This window comes from Zingiber officinale, chromosome 4B (genome assembly GCF_018446385.1).
Source record: "Zingiber officinale cultivar Zhangliang chromosome 4B, Zo_v1.1, whole genome shotgun sequence".
NCBI lineage: Eukaryota > Viridiplantae > Streptophyta > Magnoliopsida > Zingiberales > Zingiberaceae > Zingiber > Zingiber officinale.
Window position 1 is genome coordinate 8726723 of NC_055993.1, and position 10663 is coordinate 8737385.

General features: G+C 38.0%; 1 protein-coding gene across 1 annotated transcript; it reads left to right on the plus strand.

Moving 5' to 3' along the window:
• Positions 1-3906: 3906 nt before the first annotated feature.
• LOC121977362 (auxin efflux carrier component 5-like) lies at positions 3907-5791 on the plus strand. The gene is made up of 5 exons (XM_042529947.1): positions 3907-4678; positions 4802-4887; positions 4988-5145; positions 5375-5451; positions 5555-5791. Exons 1-5 carry the CDS (start codon positions 3975-3977, stop codon positions 5622-5624), a joined length of 1095 nt encoding a protein of 364 aa, XP_042385881.1. The 5' UTR covers positions 3907-3974; the 3' UTR covers positions 5625-5791.
• The last annotated feature ends 4872 nt before the right edge of the window (positions 5792-10663 follow it).

Below are 10663 nucleotides of genomic sequence, written 5' to 3' on the forward strand. Positions count from 1 at the left end.
CAACCAGATATCAGGCAAGGAGGAGTCCCAACAGGTCACGATTGACCGGATGTTGGGTAAAAGAACTCTAGACTTCGGTTGGGAAGTTAGGGTTTGGTGATCGACTACGGTAGTCGAATACCATAGCTTAAGCAACTAAGGTAATCGCTTAAGCTTGGAATCACGAGAAAGGTTGTCTAATCGATTAGTGTAATCAATTAAGACATGGTAAGCAATAAGGGTAATCACTTATGGTGCTTTTTGCTTCGAACGGAATGGTTCTGTTCGAAGCTTAAGCGATCAGGATGATCGCTTAAGCCTGTCTTCACAAAAGGCAAAGAAAATTTGATAAGCGATTAAGTAGGAAGGCTTAATCGCTTACAGCTTGTTCTCGCGTGAACAAAAATCTTCCTAATCGATTAGGCTAATCGATTAGGAAGGCTTAATCGATTAGGCTAGTCGATTAAGCTTGAAAATATAGTCGTTGTGAGCCCGATAAAAAGGGTTTGTGTGCATTGTTCCAAACATCGCTCCACTCATATTCTCCGCCAGTTCTTGTAAGCTCAGGGTTGAGGTGTTGCTGTATTTCTGAAGCTTACAAGAGGCAATCACAAGAAACAAGGTCAAGCAAGAAGGGATTTTTGTTATACTTATGTACATTTACTTCTTGTTTTGAGTTGTATGTTTGTGTGAGAGTTGTAAGAGGTTTCTCCACCTTCGGTTGTTCTGAGAAGCAGTTGTTTAAATAATGGAGTGTGTGCTTGAGTGTGGATCATTGGATTAGTCACCTCTTCTTGAGGTGGATACTAAGTAAATCCTTTGTGTTAGCATTGAGAGCTTGCTTCGAGTTTTATTCGCTGCATATCATCATCACGAAGCAAGCAAACAAAGCGCGACGAGATATTCACCCTCCTCTATCTCCGAAGTGCCCCAACAAGTACCACACGGAATCATGTAGAATAGGAATTGAAAATTTTCTATTATAGTGATTTTTTACAAGTATTTTGAATACAAATGGAACATATAATTCTTTTGATAAAATGGTACCACACAGAATCATGTAGTATAAAATTCTTTTGATACTAATTCTCTCAATTTTGTTGCAGAAAATATATATTTGGGAGGAGGACTATGAGGTCAAATTTAAAAACACAGAACATCTACTGCGCTAAACTTTACAAGGGCTTATTATACAAGTGGAGGAAGAGGGGAACCAGGCCATCCAAGGTGCCCGATGATATTTGGGAGGCTTGGAGAGCCATTTAGGCTGGCAAGAGATGGCAGTCAAATTCAACAATTGCTTGAAGCAATCGTAATGCTGGACCAAGCACCGAATCCACAAAGTATAACGTAGACTGGGTAAGTTTGTTAATTTAATGTTGAGGGACAAATTTATTGCTATTATTGACCTTGTTTTAATGTACTTGTATTTTTTTTCTACGTAGATTGCTGAATTACAGAGACATTACACTTGTTGGAAGGTATTTAACAAGATGCATAAGAAGACAGATGTCGCATTTGTCGATTTGTGATCCCAAGCAGTCAACGTATAAGAATATTAACTTTATCCAATTACACAATTATCATTCAATATATTTATAGACAGTATGTGAATATTAATTATTTAATTATTTTTTCACGTGATAAAATGACAAATAGAATTGAACTAGCATTTCAGCCTGGTATAACGGAAGAGAAGTCACTGACTCTATCCACTGATGCAATTAATAATATTTATTATGATATCATCAGTAGAAGGAAGAAGACCTCCCTCTACGACCTTGGCTCTAAAGTCAAACTTATCTTTGATCGTATGAGGGGCTCCTCCTAGGACCAGGGGTTGTCCTAACTCCACGTCATTTAGTGTGGTACAAGTGTTGCAACAAGAAAATCAAGAATTGAGGGATCAACTTGTGATATTGGAGCAGTCGATGATTGCTCGGAATGCCAAAGATAAGGAGATGTATTGCCATATGTGTGCCATGGCATCTCAGTTCACTCCAACATAGGAGCCACAATTATAATCATATCATTTTGAGTCCCAGGATACTGAGGATCCCAATAATGCCCTTGATTAATAGCTCATTTTGAGATGTGTTTTCATATAACTTAGTTTTTTAAAACATATTGCTAGTACTTTTAAAATTATATGCATCTCTAATTATATTATATTTATTTGTGGTCCATTTCAGTCAATGATATTTCTATCACCATATGCAGATATCCAAAATTTTTGAACAAATGTATGCGTTTTTAAAGAATGTAAAATTTATGTTTATCCATTTATGTATTTGTATGATAAATAGTTATCCCTTATGCAGTTTAACTTCAAAAACTATTGTTGTTTTTATAACCTATGATATCTTATTTTCTACATGATTGAAGATGATTTGTATTAGATTTTGAGTTCATTGTCTTGTATTAGATAATATAGATTGTTGTATTGGATTTTTCTTGATTGTATTTAGATGTTTGGTTTATATCGTTTCTTATGTTCGGATCAGATAGGGTTGAATTTTATTATCATTTGTCATGTTTTGGATTTTTGTATTTGGATTGTATTATCGATTGTATCGTTAGGCTTGTTTATTATGTTTCGGATTGGATATTGTGGTGTTAATTAGTTCTGTAATGTAAATATTATATTGTTTAGTTGTATAATATAAACATGTTGTAATAACCATCGTTTGTGAATTGTGACGATTTATCGATTGGTATACTTTATGTAAATAGGAAAAACGCCAAAACGAATAGTTTATAGTAAAATTTTATCAAATTTAGTGACGGGAATTTATAATTCCATCACTATTTATCGAAAAAATAGTGACAGAATTTTATGTTTTCATTGCTATTAGAGCTGAAATTATAAATTTTTGTTGTTATTTTTTACGATAAAATAGCGATGGAAATTTATAATTAGTGACAGATATTTATAATTCCATAGCTATTAGCAATTGAAATATAAATAATGGTGACAGAATTATGAATGCCCATCACTGATACATAAATATAATTTTGTCACTATTAGCGGCGGAATTATAAATCTCAGTTGCTATTTATGATAATTAGTGACGGAAATCTTAATCTTCCTGTCTCTAATCTCAAATTAATTAAATAGAAAAATTATTTAAAGTTAATAATGAAATTTATCCCTATTAAGCTTACTATAATTATTAGACATGAAATTTATATTCGATCATATAAAGCTTAAGGTAATTATTAGCGATGAAATTTATATTTCGTCGTTAATGTACAGTCGCAACCTAAATAATGGAGACGGAGACTAAGCGGTAGCTAATTAGTATTAACGACCGATTTGACGGGATCTGTTACGTTGCAGTGAGATCTGATACACGCATATGCATGCATGTTAAAGTTAATGGAAGTACATTCTTCTCAGCAGGAAGCCACAAACTGTACATAAAATAATCATACTGTTTAATAATAATAATAATAATTATTATTATTATTATTATTAGTAGCGCAGGGAGATACAAGAAGAGCCCTTGAGCTTGCAGAAATGTATCATGAAAGGCTGAAACCCACAAAAAGATTCTTTCATGAAAGTGACGCAACACTATCATGGAGGATGTGGCCTTACACTTAGAATAGTTCTTGTTGCGTTTGCAGAGGAACGAACGATCCATGTATGACAATAATTTAAGCCAACATGCAGTTAAAGGAGGAATAAACCTGGCAGCATCTCAAGCGATATCATGCATGATGCATTCATTCTTGCAGAAGACACAGCTTTCCTTCTCCTCCATCAGCTATCAACTGGTGTTCCGATATGATATATGAGCATCGATCAAAATATAGCATTCGAATCGATTCCTCATTATATTCGACATTGCAATTGTCTTCTATATACTTTTAGAGACACCATCAACGAACGTTGCAATTGTCTTCTATATATATACTTATCATTCCAAGATGAGAACACAGACGATTTTTTTACAGTGAGTTTCAAAAAGAAGAACAAAGAGTTGATTAAGATGATAAAGGTTGGGGGCGTGTACAAGGTGGCGGAGGCGATGGTGCCACTGTACGTGGCGCTGGGGCTGGGCTACGGCTCCGTGCGGTGGTGGCGCATCATCTCGCCGGAGCAGTGCGAGGCCATCAACCGCCTCGTCTCCTGCATCACGCTGCCCCTGTTCACGTTCCAGTTCACGCTGCACACGGACCCCTTCGCAATGAACTACCGTATGATCGGTGCCGACGCCATCTCGAAGGTGCTGGTGGCAGCGCTGCTGGTGGCATGGCCGACCTGCTGGCGGCTGCACGGCCACAAGGACCGGGAAAGGCCCAGCTATTGTTGGGCCATCACCAGCTTCTCCTTGGCCCAGCTCACTAATTCGCTGGTGGTGGGGGTCCCGCTGGTGGCGGCGATGTACGGGCCGTGGGCGCAGGATGTGGTGGTGCAGCTGTCGGTGGTGCAGGCCATCGTGTGGCTCACGTTGCTGCTGTTTGTGTTCGAGCTCAGGAAGGCCGGGTGCGGCTTGTTCGCAGCCGCAACGGAGCCGGCGCCGCCTCTGCCGGCGTCCAAGGATGTGGAGGGGGCCGCCGGGAAGGCATCGGAGGTGGCGGCGGCCAGGCCGTCGTTCTGGGCGCTGATGAAAGTGGTGTGGCTCAAACTCGCGCTGAACCCAAACTCATACGCCAGCATAATTGGCATAACGTGGGCATTTGTCGCCAATAGGTATCGTACCGTTGTTAGATTTACATTTCACTTCTCAACTTTTGATAAATTACATTTTTATATTCATACTGAAAACATCCCTGAACATTTCATTATTATCAAATGATATGATTGACTAATTAGGTGGCATTTCGAAATGCCGAGAATCATGGAGGGTTCGATATTGATCATGTCCAAGGCGGGGATGGGGATGGCCATGTACAGCATGGGTAACTCAAATTTGACCATTTTTTTATTTAATTGGATTATATATGAATAAAATTAATATTATAAAAAATATATATTAAATATTTTAACTTATAATCATAGGGTTATTTATGGCATTACAAGAGAAGATACTTGCCTGTGGACCGAGATTGACGGCATATGGGATGGTGCTAAAGTTTATTGCGGGACCGGCAGCCATGGCCATCGGATCCATTGCTGTTGGTATTCGCGGTGAAGTCCTACATCTAGCGATTATACAGGTAATAATATTCCTATGTTTTAATTAAAATGATAATTGTGTGTTGGATAAGATTTTAAATGAAAATAATATCTATTAATTAATCAATTTATAATTTTAGAATACATTCTAATTATATTTTAATGACAAAGGATAATTTCCCATCTAAGTGTAAGTCTCTATTCAAATTATAAGTTGAACATACATTTTATTGTAGAGATTGCTGAAAATTGATTTACCATGTAACACAGGCTGCACTACCACAGTCGATCACTTCTTTTATTTTTGCAAGAGAATATCAGTTGCATGCTGATGTCCTCAGCACGGCGTAAGTCTCTATTCAAACTATAATATAATTATTATTTTTTTCTTATAACACTCAATCAATTAGAAATTAATTAATATAATCCTTTCATTAATAAATTTTGCAGGGTAATTTTTGGGATGCTAGTGTCTTTGCCTATTATTGTGGCCTACTATGTGATTCTTGGATTTTTTTAGCCAACTCGAGTTGCTTACTGAAATCTTCTTCTCCTCCTCCAACTTCATTATCATTCTCCTTTTTACTTAAAGCGGAATGTAATGAAGAACGTAACGTGTTGAAGTATATATATATATTGCTGTAATGGAGTTTTCTATTAAATTATATATATATATATATATATAGATGTCGCAAGGATGCAACAATATTTTAGATATTCCTTTTCGCCATGCACAGTACAATGAGTTTTGGCTTACAACATAATACAATAATAAACTACATTGCTTTTTTTTCGGGGTAAAAAACTAACGGTCCAAAAACGCTTTGAAGCTTCAGTTTTGACCGCTTCTTAAAGTTGTCGATAATTTTATTTTTATGCAGAGAATTACTGAGATCATCCGTGTCTGGGATACAAGTATCTTACAATGATATTTGGATTTATTCTCAAATTGATCATCTTCGAACCCATACTTGTATCATACTTCATTTGATTTCGCTCCTTAGTCTAATTTGAAGGAAGAACACTGGATAATATCCTAATTTATTCCCGAAAACTCCGAGTAATCCTATCATGAGCCCTCACAGTTTTCGGATGTCATGCAACTGCATTACGCTACAATATGTCGATACTACAGTGACTAACTTGTAGTACGGTATTAATGGACAAGCGTGCGATCGCGAGTTAAAGAGAGATATTCGTGATCTAAAAAAAGGATTCGTTCTTATCAGGAAGGAAAATGATGAGTGACGATGGAGCACAATGAGCACCTGATTCATCTTTTCCGTGCTTATAAGTAACTCTTCCTCCTCTCCCCCTTGCAGATCATCAGACATAAATTGAGCTCTATTAAGGTCTTGTGGTCTTGTGTAATCTACCAGATTAATAGAATATGTGAGTTCTTTCTTCATCTCTCTCCTTATTTCTATTAATCTCTTTGTATATTTTCTACATATTTTACGCAACCCCACTACCACTCCACCGTTGGTATCAGAGCAAGGTTTAAAGAGATGACTATGGGAACTTAAAGCCTTAAAGGGTTAAGGAATAAATGGAAAGATTACGCGGTCTACTATACCCATATTTGGATACCTTAATCTGATAAACTTCATATAGCGCAAAAGAACAGGTCCTAACTTGGCAAAAAGGTAGACGACCTCTATAAGACCAAGGGCACACCTGTATGAGCAAAAATATGATGTCTATTATGTTAAGAGCCTAATGTCAGAAACCTAGGAAAAGGTCATACAAGAATGGTATACCAACTCCCGTACATCTAACCTTGAATATCTTGACCTTCCCTCCATCCCAAAAGTTACATCTAATCAGTTAGCCAACAACCTTATTGTAATATATGATAGAATCTACCTATCATCTAGAGTCCACTTGAAAAACTTCAAACAAATCTAAGAAAGGTGCCAAAAACATAAAAAGGAGGTTTCTAAGCTTAATTCTGCCCTGCGAAATATAACTATTATTTATACAAAAAAATAAGCCTCTAACCAAGCAGGAAGTTAGAGAGCTTGTTACAAAGATTGCAGAGCAATCAAAACTGGTGGAAAAGGAAGCCTTGAGGTTGAGTAAAGACCTCAACAAAAAGATCGAGCGAGTGGAGAAACTCCTCCATAAGCTTGAACAGTGGACAACTTCATGAATGAAAGCAACACTATCACAAAAAGCATGCTCTCATACAGGGAAGCTGTCAAATCCACAGAACAGATTGAGTCTCCTGCTGTAGGATTCGCTAAATCAGGCGAACATCAGGGACCAACTTCAGGAAATTCTGCTATAATTAAGCAAAATAATACCCAAATTCAATTACTTGTGCAGATCGCTGAAAGTCTCAGAGATATCCAGGCAGACCTCAAAACTATCCTGGAACAAACTAGAAGAGAAGTTCAAACTTCATCCATCCCTGACGAACTGATTGACAAGCTAAAGAACCTATCTTTGGGAATATCTAAAAAAACCCAAAGAAGGAAGGGGGCAGCTACGAGTTTTTCGTGACCCCTACAAAATCCTCCAAGAAGAACAAGCCAAGATCAAGAACTAAATGGCAAGTACAGTCACTGAATTAACAACCCTCAACAACAACTATAACACCCTTGTTTGATGATCAAATCAAGGAGTTCAGACGGAACTAAAGAAGAATCTACAATACTCGACAAGTCACAAGGAGAATTGGAAGGAGATTAATTAGAAGAACTGTACCAGTACATACCCTGGAACAACAAATAGACCCTCAAGCTCAATTGAGGTGGTCTATGCAAGCAAGGGGCGACCATAGTGCCAGCTAAGGTACTATACCAGTCACGAAGAGATGATGCTCATCATCGGGTGTATGTCCATTGATCAGAAGAACCGCTTCTGGTTACAGATGACAACCAATAGGATCACATATTTATTCAAGAGGATAGCTTTAATCAACTGCAAAGTAGCCGAATGCAATACATACATCTTGGTGTCCTTCGGGTGCGTATACAAATTCTACATAGACAAGAAGAAAGAACCATGGCTCTGATTGTATTCAGGGATAATCGCTGGATGGGAGACCAAGCTATTCTTGCCACAATGGAAGTAGATCTCACCCAAGGAAGCCAACTAGTTTATGTAATTCCAAATATTATGCTTACAATTAGGGATTTCTATAGAAATATTCAGGTATCTATTCTTACAAGAGGATATGACCAATGGCAAGGCGGTGAAACTAATCTTCTAATCACCCGACGTATGGTAGGAAGATTATCTAATACTCCTAATGTTGGCTTTGCTTATGAGGTACAAGGAGTCGTAGAATACCTCACAAGCCATGGAGTAAGGGCTCTTCCGGAACGACGATATCCTACATCCCACTTACAAGGATTAAACTAGACACTCAGGCCAACACAAGTCGTAATGCTAATGCAACCATCAGAACTGAACACAAGAAACCTGATGGATGAATCCTTGAGTTTTAATAATTATCATATATTAACAACTTCTAGAGCAATATGCTATAACGAAAATGATGAGGAAATCCAGAAAGATGAGGAGTCTTTCCATGCTCTTACTGTTCTCATAGAAAAAGCACCAAGGGTATTTTTGTGTATAAGGATTACCCTGAAGAAGAAGATTATCTACCCTAGCCTACAAATTCGGCAGAGGACCCATTACCACACTATCCTAATAATTTCCAACAAGTATTCTCTGAAATTATTACTGATAGACAGGCTACATGGAGGAAGCTAAAGGAGAAAATACAACCAGAAATCGATCTAGATGATGGATCCCTTTCAGGATCACTTGGGGGCGCAGCACCAACCATTCTAGTAACACGACTTTCTCCAAATGTTGGTTTACCTAAACAAAAATCATCTAGAGCTACAAGATTTGACTTAGCAGCCAGTGAGGATGTTCTAATCCCACCCAGAGATAGAAAATTAATTCCAACATACCTTCGTATGGAAATTCCTTTCAGAACGTATGACAGAATTGCAACTAGATCCGGAATTGCCTGGAACCACAGTCTTGACGTAGGAGCAGGCGTAATTGACTCTGATTATCGAGGTAAAATTTTTATTCTATTATTCAATCACTCTGATTTTGAATATCAGTTCAGGCAAGGAGATTATATTACTCAAATTATATTTGAAAAAATCATTATGCCTGAAATATTTGAAGCCAAGAGCTTATCAGAAACACCTCGAGGAGGTAGTGGTTTTGGTTCAACTTCTGAAAGAATACCTTCTTCGGTGATGGCCGAGCTACTTCCACAAGAACGACATATAATATCAGCACTCATTTCTAAGACACCTGCTTTCAGCAGCATTTGTCTGAGGAACATGCAGGGACTACAAGTCCATGGACCTCTGTACCCCATTCCATGGATACCTCTATGAATGCAACTGAAAATGAGGACTTCCTTGACTACATACAATACTTGACGGACAAAACTGAAAATGAAAACTTCCTTGACTACATACAATACTTGACGGACAACACTCTTCACGAATATGAATCTTCTGACAAACAACCCCTATGGGATGACTATAGTGATCATGAATGGCTCAACCCGATCACAACCGAAGATGGTGGGGATGAACTTATTGTCGTAGTTGTAGGCCTTGATACAAAAACAGAAATGGACTATCCAAGCCTCAGAAGATTAGTGGAAGATAGTCAACAAATTTATTTCACAGCAAGCGCGACGATAACCTCTCCATATAATCCACTACAAGAAACAATGATGGGGCCACCTGAATATCCACCAACAGCCAGAACGGAACAAGGCCCATCCAGACCCATCACGGAGCAAAGACCTTCATATCTTTGAGGCTTCCAAAAGGCTTGACCCATTGCTAAGAACTTCCGGTGAATCTCCCCTCCTCTCGTCTCCTCCGAAAAAGAAGCACAATTAGCTACTCAACACTGAGATCCACATACAAATTTTTTTTAGTACAACCTCAGCTTCACAACAAGCAAGTCTGGAGAATAAGGAGCCTTGGGAACAATCACTCGATCAAGCGGGAGATTATGCAATCACTCTTATCCTTGACTAGAGGCATCCAATAAAACAAAACAAAACAAAATGCCAACAAGAAAATACTAACATGACAAGCTGAACCACTCCAGAACACCATAAACCCCAAAAGAAGAGCTCATTATTGAACTAACTAAAAGAAGAGAGTAGAGAAGACGATTCTCTTCTCTGAACTCATCTGAACATATAAAACCTATGAATCTTCACTAGATCACTTAGAGAGTTGATCAAGCAAAACACAACCAAAGAAGAGCTTCTGAGAGGGTCATCCGAACTCTGCTAACTAAGCCACTAGAGTGTCACCCAATGGAACAATGATCGTAAACCTTCTCTAGCCTCAGCAAGGTCCCTCATAAACAATGGCTCATCACATCACCCAAAGATGATAATTCGATTCAACCAGTGTATGGGTTAACACCTTAGATTCAAATTATCTAACCTGTTTTAATTTCAAAATAAAATAAATTATTAATTATTGTTGGCAGACACGTTAGAGAAAATTGATAACGAATAAATCATGGAGGTTTGCGGAGAGGAGCCCG